The sequence below is a fragment of the Babylonia areolata genome, chromosome 18 (assembly GCF_041734735.1).
Source record: "Babylonia areolata isolate BAREFJ2019XMU chromosome 18, ASM4173473v1, whole genome shotgun sequence".
In the NCBI taxonomy this organism is placed as follows: Eukaryota; Metazoa; Mollusca; class Gastropoda; order Neogastropoda; family Buccinidae; genus Babylonia; species Babylonia areolata.
This window is the reverse complement of record NC_134893.1, coordinates 56,215,460-56,242,654: the sequence shown is the minus strand read 5'-3', so window position 1 is coordinate 56,242,654 and position 27,195 is coordinate 56,215,460. Positions and strand designations below refer to the sequence as shown.

The 27,195-nt window shown below is 39.5% G+C and overlaps 1 protein-coding gene across 1 annotated transcript in view; it reads right to left on the bottom strand.

The window, feature by feature from the left end:
• The window catches only part of LOC143292937 (peptidyl-prolyl cis-trans isomerase-like), a 39,128-nt gene extending 35,145 nt beyond the window's left edge, over positions 1-3,983 (bottom strand). The window contains exon 1 of the mRNA XM_076603641.1: positions 3,852-3,983. Coding sequence (XP_076459756.1) covers positions 3,852-3,920 — 69 coding nt within the window. The 5' untranslated portion in view covers positions 3,921-3,983. The remainder of the gene's footprint in view (positions 1-3,851) is intronic.
• Between the last annotated feature and the right edge of the window lie 23,212 nt (positions 3,984-27,195).

Genomic DNA, 27,195 nt, shown 5'->3' with positions numbered 1-27,195 from the left:
AGTATAGTCATAACCAGGTGGGGGGTGGGTGGGTGTGTGTGTGTGTGTGTGTGTGTGTTTTTGTGTGGTTTTTTTGTTTGTTTGTTTGTTTGTTTGTTGGGGGTTTTTTTTTACTTTTTTTTTTTGTTTGCTTTTTTTCTTTTTTTGTTTTTTGTTTGTTGTTCTTGTTGTTCTTGTTGTTTTTTTGGTTTTTTGGTTTTTTTGTTTTGTTTTGTTGTTGTTGTTTTTGGTGGTTTTTGTTGTTGTTGTTGTTGTTGGTTGTTTGTTTTTGTTGTTGTTGTTGTTCGCCAATGTGCATGGCCTTACATTCTGATATGTTAGGTTCAATGTATCAGACCATTCTTGCAACATCTTTAGATCTTTTTGAATGACATTATTATCAACCACTTTATTGTAAATTTTAGTGTCCTCAGCAAATACTTTACAAATAATAAGCTTTTAATTTCATCTGGCAGATCATTAATAAGTATTGTAAATAGGATAGGGACCAGAATACTGCCTTGTGGGATGCCACTAAGAACATCAAGTTTACTTGATAAACATGTACCAACACATACCCTTTGTGAACGGCCTTGTAAAAAGCTGCGTATCCACTGAAATACACCACCCTGGATATCAAATGATTGGAGGGTCGTTTATGCGGGACAGAATCAAATGCCTTCTTGAAATCAAGATAAACAATATCAACTGGTTGATTATCATCCATTAAACTGGTAAGGTCTTCCATAACTTTGAGTAGCTGAGTTACACGTCTTTTTCTGAAGCCATGCTGACATTCTGCATATAAATTATTATCAGTAAAATGGTCTACTATGGCATGTCTTATAACAGACTCCAGCACCTTACATACAATACAGGTTGACTAAGCTTACTGGTCTATAATTACTTGCATCTGATTTTCTAGCCTTTTTGAAAATTGCTGTTACTTCAGCGCTTTTCCAATCTTTTTGGAAGTATACCAGTTTCTAGTGATTTATCAAAAAGCTGACACAGTGGTTTAGATAACTCCCTGCTAACCTCTTTCACAACTTCAGGTGGAATCTTATCTGGTCCTTGAGCCTTATAATATTACTATTCAACTCTTGTAATTTCTTCTCCACAGCAAGAGGAATTAATCTTATATCACTAAGTGTTGCACCACTAGATTTACTGCCTTTATCCAGTTTGTCTCTACTGGTATGTTGGCAATCTGCTACCCACGCATGCCACAGTAACAGTAGAAAGTTATGGACCGTGTAAAGGCCAGAAAGCCTAAACACTGATTTTTTCAATTTCAAGTTCAAGTTCATCTTCTCCCATGTACTACTGTTTTCAGAATCTCCCATGGGGCACATTGTCGAACGTCTATTGAAAATCCATGTGACAACATTTACCGAGCCTTCCTCATCCAAAATCTGTGTCCAACCATAGGTCCATCACGTCCAGTAGTTGGGTTGTACATGACTTGCCGTGTACAAATTTGTGAATAAAACTATGAAAATGCAGTGAAAGAAAAAAGCTGAAAACCAGGTAAATGCGCATTATTCATATCATAATATAATGACAAATTTTCGCGTTAAAAATATACATTAAAAAAATGAGGAGCTCAAGAAGAAATGGCGATTTTACGTTAGAGATGAGTTTAACGACCTATCGGCGTGACGCCGTTATGGTCAAGTTGTTCTGGACAGATGTCCGCAGTTGTCATTAATTGGTGGTAGACAGGTGTTCAATGCTGTGGTCCGTTTGGTATCGGAGCTGTAGTCAAAGGGAATCGTTGTCCCGATGGGTGTCGGTGTTGTTCAGTGTTGTAGTGGGCCAGGTATCTTTCTCGGCTGTACACTGATGTTTTCTTGACGATTACCTTTATGCATTGTGAGATAACATTTTCTTTTTTCTCATCGTTGGTTGAATCGTAGTCTCGGCTGTAGGCTTTGTTTGAAAATTGCTGTTACTTTTGCGTACCATGCCCTCAGATGCCGAGGTGATGGAAGAGCAAGGTCAATTGTTTCCCGGACATAAACATATGCCTTTGCAGAGTAGAAGTGGAGCGTCATGGCAAAAGCCTTCAGCTCTTCGCTATATGGACTACATTTAGCATTGGCGTTCTCTTTTTTTGCAGGATACACTGCATTACATCCCTGGACAGCCCACTGAAAGATTTCTCCAGGATTTCTGCACACTTATCAGAAATGAGGCCTTCCTGCTGTAGGGAATCAGCTACAGCTGACAGGTGATTGGCCTTCTTCTATAGCCGTTGTTTCTTGGTTTTCTTCAGTTTCAGTTGCTTGTGGGTTTCTTCAAGCCGGTCGGCGGTCTCGTTGAGCATTCTCTTCAATTTCTTCGGAGAATGTTGAGTGAAGTAGCTGTGTTCAGCTGACACAACCTCTGCAGAGGATGTTGAGGGCACATCAGGTGTACTTGTCTGGTGTGGCAGGGCAGCTCTCTTCGCTGTTTTGCTAGTCCTTGGGGAAGAATGTTGCACACACGCAAAACACACACAATGCTATTCAGATAATATAGACTAAATTTCCAAAACCTCACGAATCGTTTTCTTTCTATAGATATCACACACACACACACACACACACACACACACACACACACACACACACTGTACTTGTAATGTGTAGAAATGTGTACAGCCGTATATTGTACTTGAGAGAGAGAGAGAGAGAGAGAGAGAGTACCTGAGGCAAGTGCTCTGGGAACTGGAAATGTGTGGGTACAGCTTCCGAGTTCAGCCTGACTGTTTGACCAGTGCGATCAAAACTATCGGATGTGAAGTGAACAGAACACAATCTAGTGGCATTGGTGGGATGCCGCGGTCGCCCATTTGGCTCCTCTCGTCTCATGTTGGCAGTCCATCTCCTAAGCATATCTGGCCGACTGGAAGGCAATATGCAAATATAACACAGTTTCATGAATCAGTCGTTGCAGAAAAGCGAATCATATAACGCCATCAGAGGGTAACTGACAGTATCTTACATGATCAGTATCAAAGTCCATCACACAAAGAAAATAAACATTTTTAAAGACAACTATCTGTTGCTTTAATTATTATTATCATTATTATTATCATCATTAGTACTACTACTATTACTACTTTCTTCTTCTTCTTCTTCTTAATCTTTTTTCTCCTTCTTCTTTTTATATCACCAGTCGCTATCATCTTTATTATCATGGTCAAGACTAAGAGAGAGAGAGAAAAAGAGTGAGATAGAGAGTTAAATTATAATTAAACAATAAGTACTCACTTGTGGAATGTCAGTCCATTTTTTTCTGGCCTCTTTCCCGTCCTTGTTTTTGCAGTTTATTGCCGAACAATGACGAACCATTTCGCTGAAAATGTCTGTACTCAACTACTGTCCAGCAATGAAATGTTCGCCACCTGCCTCCTGGCGGCCTGTTTATATTATCGCGGCTGCCACGCCTTCCCTTTCAGCTCAATGGTGTCCACCATCAACGCGACCGCGTTTGAAAACATAGGAGAGAAGCGTTGGCAACTTTAACCGGTCCCAAACAGCTGCCCAGACTACAGCAAAACAGGGTATGTTGGCCGCAGTCGCCTCTACCTCTCCCCCGCGTCTTGTCACTCAGCCGCGCTGAGAGGGTATGACGCGATTTTATGCCCAAACAGGATTTGCTTCAATCTGCTTGTCTGGGCGTAAAATTCTGGTGTCGAGAGTAGGGGACTGATCAGACATGGAAGAAAACGTGTGAAAGTGCAACGAAAAGAGGAAAATGTCATGATTTTTTTCCCTTCTACTTTAACCCCAGTGATTGTGGAATCTTTCTTAATGATGACGAAAATTGCATCAACTTATGAGAGATTTTCCGCCCCACAGACTGACATTAAGAATCAATCTCACCTCCATAACAATCCTTCCAGTGGGTTGACCGCCGATTGTTATATCGAAATAAACTCTTGGTTTCGCCATAGTGCTGAAACAAAACTTCGCACGATGTTCCTGTCGACTCGGACCAGCTTCCTCATAGATGGCTGCCAATTCTGGTTTGGAGGAGCCAATCGTCGGCTATTTATATACGCGACGGTAATGCCAACAAAGGTCAAGGCAAGTAAAAAAAAAGTACGCATGCGTTCAAAACGAGGTGTGACCGTTCAAACAATGAAGGCGTGCAAAAGTTATGGCTTTATGCAAGTGACAAAATTTGCAAAAAGGAAACTGTCACTGTAGTCTACTGTAAATAGATTTTCCTTAATGGGAAATCTCTTGACCTCTCGTTGATTTTCTAGGTCTCGTTAATACGAACTGAGAAAAAAAAAATTCCTTGATCAGTTTCACTGTACTGTGACCACTGTACGGCACCTGACTGCTTTTGGTCGGATGCAACTGACATCACTGCATGTTTTCATCCCATGCCTCTTTATGTGTGCCTTTCTGCCTGTCTTCTATCGTCCGTCTGTCCTTCCACTACCTTCCTTCCTTCCATGGAGTGAGACCACCATCATTTGTTGATTATTCTGTCACTGATGGAATGTTCTGCAGGGTAAAACCACTATAATTCTTTGCCTTGCCTTGCCTTGCCTTGCCTCGCCTTAGTTCCCGGCTTAGCTCCGTGGAGAACCGAGATGTTGATTCGTGCACTAGCCTTCTTCATTCTGAACGATCATGTGTGAGTGATTGTGTCTCAGCAATTGTCAGCCCTGTCCACTCTTCAATGTTGTCAAACCATGTTTGTTTGTTTGTTGTTGTTGTTTTGTACTTGTTCAGTGTTATTTGTTGTTTTTTGTTGTTGCTGCTTTTTGTCTGCCTCTTCTTCTCTTCCCCTCTACCGTTCCTTGGAGGATGACTTTGGCAAGGCCATTTGATCTTGTGGTATTACCATACCATTTCAGTTTAATAATAATACCAATAATTCATAACTTTTCTATGCCGGGCGCGATATCCAGTACTGATGCTGCTCAAAGCGCCTTACATCATCGAGCCAGATATAAACATAACATAAAATATTACAACAGCTCAAACCAATGCGTTTACAGAATGAATACAAAAAGCATGATCCACCAAACAATAAAAATATCAAGTAAATAATGCTTAGATTAAAAAGAAATACATTCCTTAAAAACACACAATTTTTGACACACACATACATACATGCGCGCGCACACTCACACTCGCGCGCGTGCACACATTAAATATATCAACTGCACGAAAACAGGATGACGTGAGTATAAATATCTCTAGCATAAAACTTCAAGGGGTAAACAGACTTTGGACTTTGTGTTGAGTACGGAAATGTTTGCCGAAAAGGTGCGTTTTCAGATCTGACTTGAAGGTCTGGAGATCAGGAGCATTTCTGAGGGACAATGGCAAAGAATTCCAAATTTTGGGTTCTTGAGCCCTAAAAGACCTATTCCCTGCACATTTTAAATTAGTTCTTGGGATTTTAAGTAACAGTTCAGAACTGGATCTTTGCGTTCTACATGGTTCGTACGTTTCCAGCACCGAGGAGAGATACGGGGGAAGAGATTCATCAAAATGTCGGAAGGCAAGTGTCGCGAGTTTAGAGTGAATGCGGGACTCCATTGGAAGCCAGTGTAACTGATGCAAAACAGGTGTGGCATGATCAGATTTCTTTTTTGCTAGGACAAGTCGTGCAGCATTGCTCTGTGCTTTCTGTAAGAGAGGAAGATGGTAAACCTGCTAAGGTAGAATCGCAGTAATCTAGTCAGGACAGGATAAAAGAGGAAACCAACTGAGCCATGTTTTTCTCTGTAAAGTATGGTCTGACTGAGGCTAGTCTGCGAAGATGAAAATTGCATGAGCGACACAGGGATGAAATGTGGTCAGCCATGGTCAAGGTATGATAAACGTGTACACCTAGGTATTTAGCTGATGTTTGAAATGTAACTGTAGAAGTGCCGAGAGTGACTGGGCCCTTTTTTATTTCATTGAGTAGAGCTCGGTCTCCTACAGCTAAAAGATCGGTTTTCTCTTCGTTAAGTTTTAGCTTGTTTCTGTCCATCCACATCTTTACATCAGCTACACATGCTTCCGTCTCATTAATGACTGTTTTGAAGTCAGATGGTGGAGCGGCTTTTTGTAACTCAGATCATCAGCATACTTATGGTAATCAAACGAATGCCTTTTGATGATGTAGACAAAGGCTGAGTATATAAAGTAAATAAAATAGGTCCCAGAACCGATCTCTGAGGGACACCAAATACAAGAGGGATAACCTTAGAAGTGGTATGATTTACTTTAACGCAGACCTGACGGTTTGAAAGATATGATGAAAAACATTTTAAAGCAGTAGATCGAATGCCAAAGGCAGTGCTCAGACAGTTTCCGTGATGTGTTCTAGATGCGAGATGCCCAAGATCTTTCGCGGATAACATCTCATTTCCACAGCTTGGATTTTATTTTGCAGTTCTGCTGTGAGAGTCTATGTCTCGCAAACGTACAAAAATATGGAAACTGCCAATGCACGCACGAGTCTAACCTTGTGACTGATGGTGATTCTGCTGTCTTTCCATGGGCTTCAGTCTTGCCAGTGCCACAGCTGTTTGAGCAGCTCTTGCAAGAATCTCTGGTTTGGAGCCCTTGTCACTGGTTATCGCACCCAGATATTGGAAATGCTGGACAGTCTCGAACCTTTATGTCCGCTGTGATGGTGGTGTTGCTATTGGATATCAGCATGGTATTACTTAGCGCTTATCCCCATCCCATATTTTGCTGAGGCCTCATCAAGCTTTCTTTACCGGTTTGGCAAGTTCTTCTTTTCCACCTGCCAAGCCGTCATTGTCATCCGCAAACCTGAAGTTAGTAACGATCCTTCCTCCAATGCTCATAGTGCCAGTATGATCTTCATTCATTATTTGTTTTTGCTTTCATATCTGTGAAACTGCATGTTTGTTGTACACATGTTGTGTGTGTGTGTGTGTGTGTGTGTGTGTGTGTGTGTGTGTGTGTGTGTGTGTGTGTGTGTGTGTGTGTGTGTGTGCATGTTTTACATTTATTTGATTATTTATCATCAATATTGTCCTTTTCTTCTTCTTTTTTTCTGAAGGCTTGACTAAGCACGTTGGTTTACGCTGCTGGTCAGGCATCTGCTTGGCAGATGTGGTGTAGCATATATGGATTTGTCCGAACGCAGTGACGCCTCCTTGAGCTGCTGATACTTATACTGATACTGATACATTCATTATTTCCTCCAGGAATAATTTAAATAGGGTGGGGGACCCCGACTGAAGTGTGAAACCATTTCCCTGTAGTGTCCTGGACTAGTACAGCGCTGGTTGCCCTGGCATATAGCTGTTGAATGGCGTTGATCAACTTCTGGCCTATATTGAACTTTCTCATTGTGGCCCAAAGTGCCTCATGCCAGACTCCGTCGAACGCTTTTTTGAAGTTGAAAAACACATATATATTTAATAGGTCAAAAAAGAAAGAAACAATTTCAACTCTCTCTCTCTCTTTCTCTCTCTCTCTCTCTCCCTCTCTCTGTCGTGTACAATTCTCTGTCTCAATGTTACCTTAATCATGGACAATTGCTTTGCGGTTGTTATTGCTGGTTTTTTGTTGTTTTGTTTTGTTTTTGTTTTTTTGTTGTTAATCAGTGCTCACAAATGAATGGGGTACTTGCTCCAGCGTAGATTGTTTTGTGTGCCACTCTTTCTCTCTCTGTTTGTGTGAGTGCGTGCTCGAGTGTGTGCGCACGTGCGTGTGCCCATGTGATCGTGGATGTGCGTGAGTGTGTGAATGTACGTGTGTGTGGAGATCAAATTAGTATGGCATATTTGTGTATAATCATAGTAAAATGAATAAAGGAAAGGTTAAATCATTCCTCTCGTTCGTAGTTCTCTGTAAACAATTTTTTTTTTAATTGCCCTCACATCAATCGGTGTTCCGTACTTGAAAATACCTATACATAGTTTAGCCAGAAAGATCAAGTTAATACTTAGATACAGCATGTGGTAGTTGTTTGGAATCCACGATTCCAAACAGAGCTTCTGTTACTGAAATGTTTACAGAAATTCCAAATTTGTCGGACATCTGATCTTCTACACTTCTCCAAATAGTGGATATTTTATCGCAGAGAAAGAAAAAAAAAAGTTCCACATAATCAGTGACATCAAGTCAAGTTACTGTATTTACAGTTTGGGCTGCTTGATAAGCCTATTTTATTCAGAAGAATGTTAGTTGGATAGATATCATGCAATATCTTCAACTGAAGTACTCGTAATCTAGTTCCTGAAGTGCATTTACTTGCTAATGCCCAGTGATTTTTGTTGATTGTTACATCAGACTTATATTGCCAAAATCTGACTGCAATCGGCTCAGTCTTATAGGCAGACTAATAATTAAAGCTCTGATGTGTCTGGGTTTTGTTATTGCATTGTTGATGTTTTTGTTTTTAACAGCAGTGGCTCCTTAGTTTCTTCTCGTTAAACTGTTCTGTATTGCCGTTCGAACAGTATTGTATTCAAACAGTCTAGCTGCTTTCAGCTCTGTCTTGTCTTGTTACAAACCGCTTCAAAATCTATGACAGCGTCACTGATAAGCATGTCTTTAAGAAAGCTAAACCCTGAACTAATCCATTCCTTGAAGAAAAGAGTTTGCTTTCTGTGTGTAACAGCGGAGTTATTTCAGAGAAATTGATTTTTAAGATCAGATGTTGCGTTACTTTCAGTGCATAATATATTTTTTTATTGCCAAGCCAGCACGTCAATATATTTTTTTCCAAAAAGGGCTCTGTATTGGGCCAAGTCCCTTAAAGTGTTTTGAGTACTGGTCAGATGAAAAACAACACATATCTTTACTGAGAGAAGAGAAGAGTTTAACTGGAATGCATTTCCATTTATGCAGTTGTTCGCTCTGGAGTTTCATGGCCCAAGACAATGAAAATGATTTTTGTAGATCATTCATGTTAATCATTCTTAGGCCACCTTCGTCAATACTTTGAGACAAAACAGTTATTTAACTTTCTCAAATGCTCGAGTATTAGAGTATTTCTTTTTCCAGATAAATCGGTATAACATCGTGTTTATTTTGTCAATATGTCTACGTGCCTCTTGCATTGTGTAATTAATTTGACCGAAAAAAATAAAAGGGATTTGACAATACCTATCTTTCCAGCGATGCTGAAATTCTTTGGACCAGGAATTATTGTCCGCTTCATCTTTTCTATATTTGGGAGCCAGTTTTCTTCGATTTCAGAAGCTGGAGTAAAGTTACAGAAATAAATGCCAAGGATTTTCACTTGCGATTTCCATTTACTGTAATATTGAAATATTGTTCGTTACTGTGTTTTCTTGAACCAGGCCACATTGCTTCAGTTTTATTTTCGTTCATGGCTAAACCTGAGAATTCTGAGAAGTATGAAACAAGGGTAAGGGCATTTTTTAAGTCGTGTCTGTCTTGTACAAATAATTTTATATCACTGATCGGCATACATGAGTAATTTTAAGACTTGTTGTTGCTTGTCAAATAATGTGGGCAGATGAATACCTTTCACAGAGTTATCTGCTAATGGCAAATAACTCTACTGTCAGTATAAAAGCCAGGGGGAAGAATGGACATCCTTGACGAATACCAGAGTTAACTTCGAATTTTTCCGAAAGCCACTGCCCATGTAATTTATGTAGCTTTCAGACTCATTGAATAAAACTTTTACCCAATTCATAAATATACTTCCAAAGTTAATTCGTCTGAAAGACCATATAATGAAGTCTTTCGAGATGCCCGGTGTCAAAAGCGGCTTTGTAGTCAAGAGTGATCAGTATTTCTGGTTTATTGATCTTATCAAGAGTATTTAATGGTATCATCTATCAATCTGGTTATTTTACTGGAGCTTCTGCCTTTGAGGAAACCAACTTGATCTTCACTGATAACATTTTGTATAACTGAGGAGAGTCGGAATGCAAGAGATTTAGCTAGAACTTTGTCATCTGAATTAGTCAGAGAAATTGGTCGCCAGTTCTGCAGATCATTTCTTCCAAGTTGCCTCCCTTTATGGATCAGAGTAACTATCGCATGCTTTTGCAATGAGGACAATTCGCCGGTGATAAATGCAGCATCATATGACTTCATTAGCATGTGTTTCAGTTTCCACCAAAAGAGTTTTTAAAATCCAGTTGTTATTCTGCCACAACCAGGAGATGAACCATTTTTCATTTATTTTAGAGACATAGCAATTTCTTCCCCTGTCAGATCTTGCTGTAGACTTTCTTTTTGTTCATCATTTTATTGTGGAATTACAGTATCACCCAGAAAATCTTCAGCAATTTGTGGCTGAAAATTAAGTGATTTTTTTGTACTGTTCTCTGAAAATGTTAACCTGCTCTTTCAAAATTTCTTGTTGGTTAGATGTGATTCTACCATCTTCCAGTAATAACTGATCCATTATCTTTGCGTGAAAGTGTGCTTTCTCTATGTTTAAGATTTTTTTTTTTTTTTTTTCACCATCCTCGATAAATTTTACACGAGAATGTAGGCTGACAAGCAAAGGGGCGGCGGTGTGTGTTTCTTCGTGAACACACACTGGTGCTCCGATGTCAAAGTGCTATCGCGTGCCTGCTTCCCTGACGTGGAGTTCCTAACCATCCGGTGCCGACCCTTCTACCTCCCACGCGAAATTTCCTCAGTGACGCCGATCGCTTCCCTCGTGTTATGTCTCTTGCCGCTAATTATGTCTAAATCTTATCAGTTACGCAGTTAAAGTCACCACATGTTGGTTGATGCTCGTTTTCAATAGAGTTTGTGCAGTGACGTGTTAATTGACCCCCAAAATAAATAAACCTTTGCTAATACTGTTGCATGCAGGGCCGCCAAGTTCTTTCCAATTTTTTCAAAGCATCCTTCCTCACCTTCGCATTCCAGTAGACTTGGACAATTATGGTGTCCTTCTTGTCCACTTTGTCAATGACGGATTGCAGTGAGGTGTAAGATTCTTTGATTTGCTCATCAGCGTAGTCTGATGTTGGAGTGTAGACCTGGACGATTGTGATATGGCTTTGCACGCAGGTGAATGGTAAGCAGTCTGCTTGAAATAGGGTGGCACTCCAATACAGCGCTTTTGGTCTTGTTTACAAGAAAACCTACAACATTTGCATGACGGTCTTCTTCACCACTGAAGTAGAAAATATTACCTTTATGAGTTTTTCCACAGTTCTTCCATCTGGTTTCACAGAGCCCAAGAATGTGCCAGTTATATATATCCATTTCATGTATGAGTTCTTGAAGCTTCCAGACTTGACCGAGTGTTCTCACATTCCATGTGCCCATTGTGATATTGTTATTGCTACGGATGTTCTGGGTTGGGTTTTTTCCCACCAGTCATATACGTTTTTACGTCCGCTCTGGTGGGGGACGGATAGTGCGATCCTTGTTCCAGGTGACGACCAATCCAGTGATGGAGTTGGTGTAGTGCTCGTCATCATGAGGTATGTCTTGGGCACTTGTCACCTAGCGGAGCCCAGTCTTCTCCAGACCTGACCACAGCTGAGGTCCTACTTTTTGGTGGCTCGCCTTGGTCACGAACACGTGGTCGTTGAGCTCTGGCTGAGCCCTTCTGCCCTGGCTGGTGATTTCTTTGTGGAAGTTCATACACCTAGTTCAGACCAGTGTCCTTGACACGCGTAGGTCTTAACTGACCATCACCCTCTCACGTGGTTTAACCCACCAGCTGAAGCGGTTTACCGGGATGTGGCACCTGGAGCCAGCACGTGGGAGATGTAGGGATGGATAAGGACCAGTGGTGCCCGTCCACCTACCAGGTAGGGAGCAGCATGCCAGACACCAGACTTTAAGGTACTACCTATATCTAAACTTCTACACCCCAAAAGTTGTTTTGGGGGTTGGGAGGGGGGGTTGTGTGTTTTTTGTTGTTGTTGTTGTTGTTGTTTTGTTTGTTTGGTTGTTTTTGTTTTTTGTTGTTGTTGTTTTGTTGTGGTTTTTTTTTTGTTTTTTGGGGGGGGGGGTTTGGGGGGGGAGAGGGGGGCTGATAGTTTAAAGCGGCGCTGCTGTACTTGTGCATTCATGCATACAAAATAATAATAATAATAATAAAAAGAAATTCAATTATTACAGGCCATAAGACCAATTTGATCAAAGTGGTAGACGGTAGCAACAACAGGGTATTCGATGTTTTTATATTCAGCAACGCACTATACACATGTGCTTTTTGGTTGCAAGAGTGTGATGAAAGTCATCACATCGCAGTAGACGGTTTTTTTCGTCAGTGTGGCATAACACTTTAATGAGAGAGGCAATTTACATATATGTGTGTGTGTTGTTGCACGAGGCGCATGGGGCGCTTGAATGAACATTTATTTTTCTTATACGGATGTTCAGGTGAGAGCTCAGGTAGATGCGTGCTCTCTGGCACAACGACTTCTTTGTCAACGAACCTGTGCGGCCGTTCGGCTTACAGTCGCAGAGAACGTTAGCTCTGTGACTCTATAGTGCTCAGGTGAGAGTGGAAAAAAACAAATTAGAATATTTCTGGTGTTTATTTTAATTCATTGTTATAGCGTCGATGGAGTCATTTGGATAAGTGTATTTGTATGTGCATTTGATGGTCATTTTCCTTTTTGGTCTTTAAAAAAAACCTCATTGTTATTATATCACCATATTGTTTCTAAACTTGGCAGTAAGATTCCTTTTTGTCAAAAGTGTTTATAGTCATTGCTACTGTGACAGGGAGAAAAGAATATTTTGCTTACACTTGATTTTACCTAATCTTTGTATCATTATTAGAATGATTTCCACTCGGAGACTTTCTTCCGCTTAACGCTAAACGTGGCGATAGCCTTGAGATGGCCTTAGTGGTCGGCGAGGCTCTAAGCACCATAATTTGATTTGAATTGATTCTTCGTTACGGTGGAATAATGTAATATAAATTTGTAATATGCAATTACAAGCGCTTGCTTGGAAAGCATATGATTGGATTCGAAAGACAGAAAGAAGCTAAAAGATATTACTATTACGAAGACGAAGACGGCAGTTAGGAATTATGAATTTATAACTGGTAAATTAATGGTGAGGATGATGTGTGACTGAACCTAGGGAAGTTAGTGGAATTGTACAGGGCACACACGCACCCACTCACACACATGTGACTGACGGGAACGGACAAGACAAGACAATACGGAGACATGCCTAAACACGTACATTAGCCAAGATGAACTGCAACTATTTTTATTTTGGTCAGTTTAAAGAGCTTGTGGGTTGGCGCTGGGCCGAGACCTAGCAGCCGAAACAGCAGTAACTGCTGATGGCGCCACCGTCGAGGGCAGCCAAGCTGTGGAGAAGGCGCTGAGGAGCAGCCTGTGTCCTGGACCGAGGACTGGAATGAAACGAACTCTCGAAGGACTGACTATTCCCGTTATGTGTCGTGCACGGTGTTTTGTGTGTTGTTGCCCTTCAACCATATCTAGTATGAGTGTGTGAGTGAATGAGTGAATTTTCAAATAGTTTTTTTGTTTGTTTTTTTGTTTTGTTTTGTTTTGGGTTTTTTGGAGGTTGTTTTTTGCAGATTCCAGGAAGATAAGTCTGCCAACATTTATCCAAAATATACGTTAACAGATTTCACCCGCACTGGTTTCTTTCCTTGTCTGACAATCACAAGAACACGAAAACCAACAACAAAAATCATCCCTGAAGCCACCGACACACAGGGATCCCCGCTACACCAACACCGCAACGCCATATACTGCTGCTGAGTGTTCTTTTTTTACTCTTTCGTTGGCTGTTGTTGGCATCTATCTTCGGTAATGAACAGTGAGACCCCAGCTGGCTGGCTCAATCTGTACAACTCGAGCCAACATGTTTATGCGGTGACTCAGACTCATTTTATCTCTCGGAAACACATCAAAGGTATTATGGCCAAATAAAATAAACACGAGAAACAAATTAAAGCAAACACGTGAGTACATAGTACACAGGTTGTGCAGAAATTAGTTATTAGCTGCAAACATGATAATATAGATAGACAGACTGATTGATAGCTATATATTATTCCACTATGTTGACAACTGTTTTGTGCACAATACACGCACGATATATAGACAGACAGATAGATAGATAGATAGACAGGCTGAGAAACTGGAGTTTGAATAGGTGTTTTGTTATCAATGCCACCCGAGATATGATCTGAAAATTGGGAATTAAGCTGTGTATCAACCGTCTTAAAGACAAGTGATCTGAAATGAGTATACTCAATACATTTATGTAGAAAATATTTTCTATCCTCTAAAATTCCAAATGATTTACATTGCCTGCCAGTCCTATAATTATAACAAAATTATGTATATACATACATTTATACTGCGTATTTGTTAAACATTGTATGTGTATGTGTATAGACCTTTTCTTTGCACGATTTCAACGTGGAATAACTTCAAGTATAGTACAGGTGGTGCCCCTCTCACTCCCCCTCCCTACACACACACCACCTGTTATATTATGGATATATGTATATTACGTCTGTGCGTGAATTGAGTGAGAGAGTTATGAGTCATCCACAAGTTCAGATGTTCAGGGAGGGGGAGGGTGTGTGTGTGTGGGTGATGATTCGGGTTTTGATTTCAGTGTATATCCCGAGGACCGAACATATTAATCTCTTTTGTGTGTTCGTTCTTTAGTTTAGCGTCTTTTCACTATTAGTGATATTAGACGATATATAAAAAAAAAGGGGGGGTGGGAGGGGTAGGGAGAGGGGAAAGAGAAGTAAGAATAAAACAGAAAAGGTAGAAAACTACTAAGAAATGCATAACTAACATGAAATTAGCTTTAACAGTAACCATTCAATAATGATGATAATAACTAAAACCAGTGACATGATTATGAAGTACATTAAAGGAATGTAGAAATAGGGCTATGAACTAATGCCTTTGAAAGTTGTACTAAATGAACCTCGTTGGAAATAACTTCCCCAAAATCATCTGCAGAATAATTACTCTCTGTGAAATACTTGGGCAAGAAGATACGTAACTGCTGACATTGAAACAAACTATGATGCAAGCCGAATTGCTTCCCACAAATGCATATAACATTTTTACTATATTTGGTCTTCAGCGCGTCAAGTTTTATATGGAAGAAAGTAGATGTTATTAATCTTGTATAGCAAGCTGAAGAATTCGGTATTTTTTCTTTAATAAAACGTTCGGGGAATAATGTCCCTTTCTGTTTTGAAGACTCTGTCTTCCATCGTTTATGAAATCGATCCCATGCTGTTTTTTCTGACATAGTGTATGCTTCTTTCACGGAAAGTCGGACAAGTATTTTTGTCGATTTTTCTGAATCTTGTGCTCCTCTTTTAGCTGCTTTATCAGCACTTTCATTGCCATAAATGCTCACATGAGAAGGCACCCAACAGAAACTGACATCAGTACCTTTAATCCTCAAACAATGTGCCAAATGATTTGCCTCAATAACTAAGTCAGGTCTTGTTTCAAGGCTAAATGATTCTAGAGCATAAAGTACTGATTTGGAATCAACAAAGAATGCTATTTTCAAGAAAACTGTTTGATGGCTCACAAAGTAGCTCAATGCTTGTATAATAGCAACAAGTTCAGCCGTAAAAATGGAAAGAGTCTTTCCAATAAAGTAAGATTTTTCAACTTTAAAAGCGGGAATAGTAAAAGCTGCGCCAGCATTTTTGTCGTCAAGAACGGATCCATCTGTAAATATATGGAGATGAGTCTGGTATTTTTCTGCTATGTGTATCCTGGCAGTACTCGTGATATTGATGTTTTCTTCCTTTTTTAGTTTCAGAATAGTTGGTATCAAAATCTGCTTTCAACATTTCCCAAAAAGGAATAGGAGTATAAGATGGTTTTATAGCTAACTCGTTCATGTTAACACCAGATTCTTTTAACAGATTTGAAACGTAAGTTGCAACTGTTTCTTGTGATGAAATAGCTTTAGCTATTGATTAGAAAATCAATGTCAGATCTTACTGTCAGTTCATCAGCAATGAAATTTTCTGTCATAGAAGTGTATCTTACAGCGAATTTTGCTGTTGCTAACTCATGATGCTCATTTAAAGGAAGAATTCCGGCTATTTTGTATGTTTCCTGGTTGGATGCATGAAAGGGCACTCCGAGGGCAATTTTGATAGCCTTACAGTCTACACTTTGAATCTTTTGTAACAGATATTTAGGTGCACTGAAAAGTATTTCTTGTGCATACGTTAACTTAGATCTTACAAGAGCCATGGAAAAATGGATCAATGTTTTTGTATCCACTCCCCAAGGTAAGCAGCTTAGAATTTTCATTAGATTGATACTTTTCCTTGCCTTTGTTAAGATATGATCAAAGTGAATGTTCCATGTCAGTTTTGAAGTAAGATAAACACCTAAAAACTTCACCACCTGTTTATAATCAATGACGTCACCAAGTAATTTAAAAATCGGCATGCTAGATGGGTTACCACCTGAATTAAACAACACATACATGTTTTTTTCTGTCTGTTACCAACGTTGTCAAGATCAGATTGATACAAACGCCGTATGTAATTCTGTGCTGTTTGTGGGGTTGACTTTTTTAGAGTGACACCCATCCACATACAAATGTCATCAGCATACTGTACTATAACTACACGATTTGACAATACCTTTGGGAGATCCTGAATAAGAATATTAAAAAGTATAGGGGCTATAACTGAACCCTGTCAAGTTTATGTGGTAAAGAATAATGTGTTCCCACCCTCGCTTGGATAGTTCTATTAGATAAAAAAGCTTTTTATATACTCACGGAGATTACCAGATATTCCTTCTGATTTCAGATTGTATAGTAGACGTTTGTGGCAAACTTGATCGTAGGCTTTTTTAACATCAAAAAACGTTGCCCAGACACTTTTTCTGCGGGCAAACTGACGTTTTATTTGAGTTGTAATTTTTACTGGGTGTTCGACTGTTGATCTTCCTTTTCTAAAGCCTGCCTGATTCACTGGAATGATATTGTATTTTTCACAGTAAGTTATTATTCTCAGCAGGACTATTTTTTCCATTAGTTTACTGACATGCGAGGTCAAAGCAATAGGCCTGTAGCTATTTTTATTACGTTTAGGTTTTCCTGCTTTTAGAACTGGTACTACTATCGATCTTTTCCATATCTGTGGTACACTTCCAGATATCCAACATTTCTGATATATTTTGTGAAGGAAAATGATACATTTTTCTGGAATGTTTTTTATCATCTCATTTGATATTGCATCGATGCCAACGGAACTGTTTTTATTGCTAAGGGAAGCTATTGCGGTTTGTAGCTCTTCATATGTAAAAGGAGAGTTAAACCACAAGTCATTTTGCGGAGTCGGATCACTGTATAAAGGACTGTTTTCTTCTGTGTCTCTGTGTGTCTTACACTCCTGTGATAAACCTTCGTTTTTACTATTTTGCGCAAACATTTCAACAAAGATTTCTGCCTTTTCCTTAAATGATAGAAATTTGTTTTGTGAGTCGTTTGATATTGGGCAACTTGGTAACTTGATTCCATTTTTCATTTCTTTCACTTTTATCCAAACTTTATTTAAGTCTTTATTATCTGAAATTTCTTGAATTAATGTATCGAGATGTTCTTGCGCGTGGAGCTGGTAGGTTTAGAGCTCCACGCGCAAGAACATCTCGATACATTAATTCATTTATTCCTACAGCCATTTGCGCACACAATCAAAACATCCAACTGATGCACTAACTCAAGAGTGAACCCTCCCACCCCCCAAGCCCCCTCGCCACAGCAACACCTGAACTTCACCAGCAGACGAGTGCATGGGAGCAGACATTTTGCGTGCATGTGGGACTGAGCGGGTCAGGTGAGCACGGGCAAGCATTTCTGTGTGTGCGTGATCGGAAGTGATTTTTAATATTTTCTTATTTTACTTGGATTTCATGTATCTTAATGTACTAATTTTATTGGCGTGACATATGTTATGTGCATGAATACGTTGTATGTGTGTTTGTGAGTGTGTGTGTGAATGAGTGTGTGTGTGTGTGTGTGTGTGTGTGTGCATTTTACTTATATATACGATTTATTCCCTTGATGTTTTTATAAATGTATTGTTTACAATACCTTATGGTCTTAACGTGTGTGTGTGTGTGTGTGTGTGTGTGTGCGTGTGTGTGTGTGCGTGCGTGCGTGCGCGCATGTCATTTTTAGTAATCTATACCCTTTTTTTGTTGGATGTTTTTATTTGTAAATATTGTTGTACAATACCCTATTGTCTTAACATGAGTATGTGTGTGTGTTTGGGGGGGGGTGGGGGTGGGGGGGGGGGTTGAGTATATCGTCAGCTGTTGGGAATTCTTATTTGACTAGTTTTAATCTCTTCTTATGTTGCGCATGATTATTTTATGCCAGTGTTTACAACGAGCCTGTGATTGCACAACTTAATTTCCATGTGGATTAATAAAATGTTTTTGATTTGATTTGATTTGATTTGTGAACAAAACGATGACCAATAGTCTTTTTTAGCTTGGGCTACTGTCATATTACTCTGAGTGTTTGCTTTCTTCATTTCTTTGTGCTTTTTGGACCCACTGTCCGCGAGGTAGTTCTTAAATGTTTCTTTCTGGTAGTTAACAGCCTTTTCACATGCATCATTCCACCAGACATTGCCTGTACGGTCACCCGACTTCACACCCTTTACTTTTGGAATCGACATATCAGCTGCTGATAGAACAACTTCTGTAAAATTTGAATACATTACATCTTGTGTGTGTGTGTGTATGTGTGTGTGTGTGTGTGTAAAAACTGAAAGGGTGGTTCGATTCCAAGAGAGGGGAAACAGACGGGTGATACTGAATCAATTGATTTTGCACTCGCTTGCACTCTCTCCTCACACTAATAGCAGGGCTACATGGAGTGGTTTTTATAGAACGTTTACTTTTACAATATACAAGGGAAATCAGCACACACACTAAGCAGCTCACCCTACTTAGCATACCTCACATAGTATAAGCAACACATACTAAAACAGCACACACTGCCTGCTTCAAGTATTTCCTACAAGCAGCACACAGCCCATCAAGGATTTCCTTGCACCTCACATCACAGATCAGTCAATCAGCCTGTGTCAGTGTTCAGTTTTTCTGGGAGACAGCTAAGAACTAGATGTGCAGACTGGTTTTATTCCCTCCCACAACATACTTTGCACACTAAGGCATGCTACAACACTCACTCCCCCAGCTTCCTTTCAATTTTCAAACTGAAGTAACCAATCTTGGCTTGTCCTAGTGACGCTATGTGGATGACTGGCAGATTTACTGACCCATCCTGATTCGTCCAATGCAACAGTTTGATCTGATTTGCTACAATTCAACCCACTTGTCTATACACAATCTATGACGAGTTCACCCGGTTACGTCACAAAGAGATTGGGGAGACAGGACGATTCAACTCTCGACATGTTAGCCGGCTTGATCTAAGATCACAACAGCATACATCAAACAACTTCAGCAGGAGTAATCTTAACCAAGATTTGTTCGTCATCTTCGACTGGATACAAATTGTTTTTGTGGACATCCTGCAGAGACACAGAGTTGAACACTTTCTTTTACACTGCTAAAATTACACCAATATAAGAGAACACAATTGCTACTCTCCCTGTAAATAGTACAAACGTAAATACTTTATCACGAGGTGACCCAGTTATTAGTTCCCTTGAGAATGAACACATATTCTTGACTGTGCAAATCTTTATTGGACAATCAAAAAGATTCAAGACTTAAAAGATACACAATGAAATATTCTCTGCAGTTATATTAAACATTTATTTGACGAATGGCCCTGGTTTCACTCTGCAATCTCTCTCTCTCTCTCTCTCTCTCTCTCCCCCCATTACATTACTCCTTAGGTGATGTTCACTTTCCAGTGTATTATTATTGTTTCTATGTTAGTATTAGTATTATCATTAATATTATTATTGTTGTTGTTGTCAGTGGTAGTTGCGATAATAGTAGTTTGTTGTTTGTTTTTGGTGTGTGTGTGTGTGTGTGTGTGTGTGTGTGTGCGTGTTTCTTGTTTAGTTTTGTCTTGCACTTCGACTGGCTTTCTTTCATTATCAAATATGTGTATTTTCGCCATTTCGTTTGTGTATTGCTTGTTACATATGAACGAGCATGATATAAGCTCAGGCTTGTTGTTGCTCAAGTTTTCTTAATTGAACGCTGTGTTCCACCTTGTTTCTTGATATAAAAAAAATGTTTAAACCAAGTTAACCCACATTCTATGACAAGTTCACCCACTTACGTCACAAAGAGATTAGGAAGACGGGACGATACAACTCTCGACATGTTAACCAGTTTGATCTGACGGATCACATCAGCATAAGTCAGTTCTCGACATGCCGACATCTACATCAAACAATAAAAAAAAACCCGTGAATCCCGAGGAACGAGAAATACGGGGAAAGGGGAAGGTGGGGCGCCTTCAGAGAGAGACCACTGCACGGGAAACATTCCGGCATTAGCAAAAGTTGCGTGGCTGGCAAAGTGGTTACGCCATTATAGCAAACACAACTGGGTTCAGTGCCAGTGACTGAGTTAAATGACCTACAAGACAGGTGGACTGGGGCAGGTGGGGGAAGGAGAGCAGGGGTTTGAGACATTGTCCGTGCCACCCCAAAGGCTGGACTTTAGACTGGACAGAGCAAAGAGGGGGGGGGGGGGCGGGGGGGGGGGGGGGGCTGTCGTGAGGAAATCTGCCATCGTCATTTTGGTCCATTCCTTGACGTTGTCGGACCAGCTTTCTCTGCCGTCCCCGTCTGCGCCCTCCCTCTACAGTCCCTTGCAGGATGGTTTTGGAGAGGGTGTTATGTCGTAGGCCTATGACGTGACCAAACCATGCCATCTACCGTCGTTTGACAGTCGCCAGCAGTGGTTCTTGGGGCCCAACAAGGTTGCTGACCAGGTTCCGCACATAGTCATTGACAGTCGCCAGCAGTGGTTCTTGGGGCCCAACAAGGTTGCTGACCAGGTTCCGCACATAGTCATTGGTCGTGTGCTCCTTGTAGGAGATGTGTAGTAGTCTCCTCAAGCACTTGGTTTCGAATGCTTGGATTCTTCTTTCTGTTTCTGCCATCAGTGTCCATGTCTCACATCCATATAAGAGGATGGAGACCACCAGTGATTTGTAGAGCAGGAATTTTGTGTGCCAATCTGTGTGGAATTCAGCAGAATGTAAGTTAACAAAAGCAATATATTGTACCGTTTGGTATCTATTTTTTAACAGCTGACTAAATGCATTGAAGTTGGGTATTTCTTCTTTCATTTTGCATGTGTAAATATAGAATTTTGCAAAAAGTAAAATGAAGTGTGCTATTTTATCAGATTTAAAATGAGAATCATTTCCTACAATTACAATTGTCTCATTTAAGGAGAAAGATGAAATGTCTCCGCATTTACTATTGATTACTTGGTCTAACTGATTCCAGAAGACAGTTGCATGTGTACATCTCCAAAATATATGTTCAGTTGTGTCTTTCTAATTATGGCAAAAAGAGCATCTGTTAGTTTTGGCTCCCATGTTTGACATAACTATATTGGTGGCAAGTATTTTGTGTATTAGTCGTATCTGACACCATTTTAACTTAATTTCCTGAATATTTTGAATCATTTCGAATGTCTTCATCAGTCAACATCTGTACATAGTTTGTCATTCCATTTCATAAAAATTTTTGTTTCTAGAAACATCATCCTTTGCAAGAAAGTCAGAATTATACTAGCTTGTTCCTCTCTTCACTGAGTATATCAGATGTAATGCTCTGGAGTAATTTGATTTGCAATTGTTTTCTAAATTTATATCCAATGTTCGAACGAATGCTTTTATCCTTTTAATAACTGCAGCATAGCTTGGAAAATAAGTTCGAATATGGTATTTATTGATGAAATCAGTATATGACATGAAACTTCCATCTTCAATGCACAGGTCAGCTATGCAGCAAGCATTCTTATCAATCCATTCATTCTGCCTTAGTGAAATGTTTATATTCATTTTATCATCAAACAAAATTGGTTCTGCTAATGTTTCAGCTTGATTTGTGGGTTTGATTTTATCAAAGAAATGTTTATGTGCTTGAAATGTGTCTTTGCAAAATAAGTTATCGTTATATGCACTGAACAAACCGTTTGGTCCAAATTTGTCTAAGTTTTCTATATTTGGATGCATTGATAACAGAACCAATTTCCACTTATGATTTGTAGTTTTTAGTTTTCTTATCCAACTTAATTTTAAAGCATGCATAAAGCAAGTTAAATCTGGAAATCCTGTTCCTTCCTCCCCTATTCTTTTTCTTGCTACCTTTCTACTAAAACGGTTTTGTTTTTGATTCCACACAAATTTTAAGCTAAGTCCATTTCATGCTTGCATAAATTCATCTGGTGGGTTAGGTAAAACTGTCCATAGATATATGATTTTTGAAAGGATTAGAGATTTTAGAACTGCTATTCTACCTAGCAGTATTAAAATTCTTTTAATCCAAACTTTATACAGTTGTTTAATTTCCGTAATTTTGTCAGTGTAATTTATATTTTCACAGTCAATAAGGTCAACACTAAGCCATACTCCTAATATTTTTATTTTCTGGGGGTTCCATTCAATTTTAAGATGCGGTAAATACTTTTTTTGTCGATTTTCTTTCTCTTCCTAAACAGATAGCTGATGTTTTCTCATAATTCATATTTAACCCTGATATCTTACCAAAACTGTTTAACAATCTAATTGTTTCTTCAAAGGAATGTTTATCACCATTTTGTAAACACTGTGTATCATCGGCAAATTGTGCTATTTTGTATTCAATCTGGTTTACAGATATACCCTTAATGTTTCTTTTTTGTCTTATCAATTTAGCCAAGATTTCAGCACACAAGATGAAAGGTAAGGTGAGATAGGATCACCCTGTCTGCAGCCTCTACTAATTTTAAACCATTAGATGTCTGTCCATTTACTATTACAGTGGCCTTAATGTTTTTATAAAATGTTTCAATCCAGTTACAAATACAATCCCAAAGTTCTCATTACTTTCAACATAAAACCCCAGTCGATTGTATCAAAAACCTTTTCAAAGTCAATACATAATAACAACCCTGACACATTTGTCTTATTCAAATGGTATATTAATCGTATATTAGCCATATGTTGTCTCCAATGTATCTTCTAGGTATAAAACCTGCTTCACTAATCAGACAAGGCAATACTGATTTGATTCTAGCTGCTATGCACCCAGACCCTGTTTTGTATACAACATTAAGTAATGTGATAGGCCTCCAGTTATTAATAAATTCTTTTGGCTTAGCCCCCTTTGGAATACAAATGATAATTCCCTCTTTTTGAGTAATGGAGAGTTCTTTTCTTTCTAATCCTTCGTTGAGTGACCTTACTACAAACACCCCAAATTGCTTCCAAAATTTTTTGAAGAATTCACAAGTGAAACCGTCACTTCCGGGGCTCTTGTTATTTTTCATATTTCTAAGAACAGTGGTTGCTTCTCTTAATCTTATTTTCCCTTCTAAGATAACTGAAACTTCCTCAGTAAGTTTAAGAAGATTTTCTACTATTTCGTTTATATTACAATCTTCTACATTTCCTTTTTCATATAACTGCTAATAAATAAATTAAAAAAATTCTACTTCACGTATAATGTCCTTGCAATCTGTTCGGGTGTTACCATGTTTATCTTGCAATTTAATCATTTGCTTACTCAGTTACATAATTTCGCTTTTCTAGACTACAAAAATAATCAGTTATCTTTCCCCCCCTGAGAGATCCACCTAGCTCTTGATCTTAGCAGCACCCCATCCATTTTCTTTTCTCTTAAGGATTGTAATTTGTCCTTCTTTTCTTTATTCTCTTTTCTATCTTCTATAGACTTATGTTGTTGTTTTTCCAATGCATGTATTTCCTTCATGATGTTTTCTTCTTCTTCTTCTTCTTGTTCTTGTTCTTCTTCTTCTTCTTCTTCTTCGTGCTTCTGTTTAGATGTAGAAAACGATATTGTCTTTGATCGGATTTTCATTAGAAGAAAGTCAAGTGGTATTATAAACTCTGTTTGATGTATGTTTGATCAAGTTCCTTATTTTCATCAAACATTATCGCATATTCTTTTATCGTATCTTTAATAACGTTCTTGATTTCAGCAATATACTTTGAATATTTTTGTAATGAGGTGTTAAATTTCCAAAAGTTACTTTCAATTATGTTCTTAAACTACAACAATGGAATGATCTGTTCCATAACCAAGGATAATTTCACAGTCTGCAATGTCTGATACCATGTGTTCACTTATAAAAAAAATAAATAAATAAAATAAAAATAAAAACAAATCCAATCTACTTTGTTGTCTGGGTTGGGATTTTCTCCAAGTAAAACGTTTGCTATGAGGATAGAGTTCTCGCCATATATCTACAAGATCTAGATTTAACATCATTTCTTCTACTTTATCACAGGCTTTTGGGTTATTGATGTGTTTGTAATTGTCATAATCGATGTCTGGGTTCAATACTAAATTCCAGTCTCCTGCTAATATCAGACAGGGTACGTGTTCTTAGATCCTGTATATGTTCTTCAATTTCTTGAAAGAACTGTGTTGTCTCTGTTGGGACCATAAACATTTATAATCAAAAAATCTTTATCCATAAAGTTCAAAGAGACCATTTCCATCTAAATCTTTATATACTTGTTATAGTGTGCCAGCAGTGTCACCCCCCCCTTGCCCCCCCCCCCCCCCACCACCCACACTCTGTCCCCCTTCCCTCCCCATCCCTTCACCCCACCCCCCCATTCCCCACCCCCTTCTTATCTCCCTTCCCACTCCATCCAAAGTCCAGTCTTTGAGGTCGCACCCCCACTCCCTAGTCGGTTGTCTTTGGCCAGCATGTCCGCATCACCCGGCCCAGTCATTGAAACACGTGCAGTTATGTGATGTCTGCCGCAATCCCCGTGCTGAACTAGATGTTGGCGTGTTCGAAACAGACGAGTGTTGGCATGTCAGAACATCCTGTGTGGTGGCCTGTCTTTCAAGTCGTTCCCCATCTCCCCTTTGACAAACACGGCTGAAGTAGATGGCAGGACCTAGGAAGAATTTATGCTAATGTGAACTTTGACCATGCCGGCTAACATGCCGAGAGTTATATTGTCCTGTCTCCCCAATCTCTTTGTGACGTAAACGGGTGAACTTGTCGTCATAGAATGTGTATAGCCAAGTGGGTTGAATTGTAGCAAATCAGATCAATCTGTTGAACTGGACGAATTGGGAAACCCTCAAAGTGCTGGATATAATAAAACATACATACAGAAATCATGCTTAAAACAAAGGAATAGTTTGCCTCCGCTACCTGTGCTCTGATTTGGGGCATTTGTATGCTTATCAGTAAGAATAAATAGGTAAACCTATACATTTTTGGAAAGTAGAGTGAATGAAGAATCAGATAAAAGTAAGAAAAAGGCTGTACCTTGTATGTAGTTGGAGATATTTCATAGGATATAATTAACAAATTTTGCACACTTGTTTTCCAAAAACGTCAACCACAATGTTTATAGGTATTTTCACATCTTTTACAGAGTCAAAATCTCAAAACTGGAATTAAACTGTACAAAAAATGTTCTGGCTGCAGAATCATGATATGAATATAACTGAAACAATGAAATTATAAGCATTGTATTATTTGTTTGACACACCCACTGACGCCACGCACGCGCACATCTACAATACTTTATGCAATCACAGGCAAAAACAGAAATAAATGTTTTCTTTTAGCTCATGGTGCTTTCAAAAGCAGCAAGAATGCTTTAAATCAAAATAATTTCCAGTTTTCTATAATGATTTGGTCAAGAAATCGCAATTGATCCATGCCTAACCCACTTTACCACCCCTCCCCACCCCCATCACCCACCCCCCAGTTTTTGTAGCTGGAGACACAAAACTGAATGAACAACAAGCAAGCCAGCATGCCCAAGTGTCAAAATAACAAAGCCGTTTTCACCAGAACCCCTGTCAGCAAACGAATCATCACTGGTGACAAGGTCACTCATTTCCTGAGCTTTGTCAACTTCAGTGTCACTCATTGTTTACAAAAAAGACGAAGATCTGGACTTGTAAACTGGGTCAAAGTTTGTGCAAACACAAGCATGGAGGCAGTAACACCAGAACTAAACGAGGCAGTTTTACGAAGGCTGCCGAGCATAGCCGTACGATGCTGGACCTTATGTAAACAGAGCCACGATTGTGGCCCATCGCACTTCACCCGGAAACCGGGAGAGCGCGATGAGCCACGATCGTGGCTTTCCCGGTGAAGTGCGATGGGCCACAATCGTGGCTCATCGCGCTCTCCGGGTTTTAAATTAAGCAGTGAATCTGTCAGTCATTCACATAGGTCACCAGGACAAGCAAAGATTGGTTATTTCAGTCCAACTAGTTGGGGGAGTGAGTGTTATAGCTTGCATTAGTATGCACAGTATGTTGTGGGAAGGGATAAAACCAGTCAGCACAGCCAGTTCTCAGCTGTCTCCCAGAAAAACTGACTGACACAGGGTGACTGACTGATCAGTGATGTGAGGAGCAAGGAAATCCCTGTTGGGCTGTGAGTACATGACTTGTAATGGTTTTATGTTATGTTGATAACTTTGTTGTGTTGGGAAACTATGTTTGTGTCAGTGAACAGCCAGTTTAAGTTGATCTTGTGGCTTGTGGAAAGAAAAGGGGTTAATGTGTGAAATCTAACCACTAAGTGAGGGAAGTACTGGCCTATATCTTTTGACCCCCCCCCCCCTGCCCCCACCCCCACCCCCACCCCCCCCACCTCCCTGCCCTCCTCTTCCCCCTCTTCTGTTTTGTTACAGATATCTTGTTCTGTATTTTTGATGTATTACTTTTGTTTTGTATATGGTAGGTGGTGTTGGTTCAGTGTGAACTGAACAGATCTATAGGCTAACACATTGTCAGTGTGTGTTGAGGGTTTTTCATGTATGTGTGCACATGGGGGTAACAGCAAGTGTTGTGGAACACATGTTTGATTTTTTGGTAGTTGTGGTAACATGTGTAGGAGTTGTGCTTTGTGTCAGTGGTTTACTTTGTTCAGACAAAGTGGGAAAGCACAGTGTAATGTGGATAATGAGTAGATTAACAATGAGAGCACTGAGGGTCAGTGCTATGTTGTAGCACATTGCTGTTTACCAGAGATATGTTGGAAGTAATGATTTCCACACATGTACTTGTGTCAGCGGGACACTTTGTGAAGACAAAGAGGATATT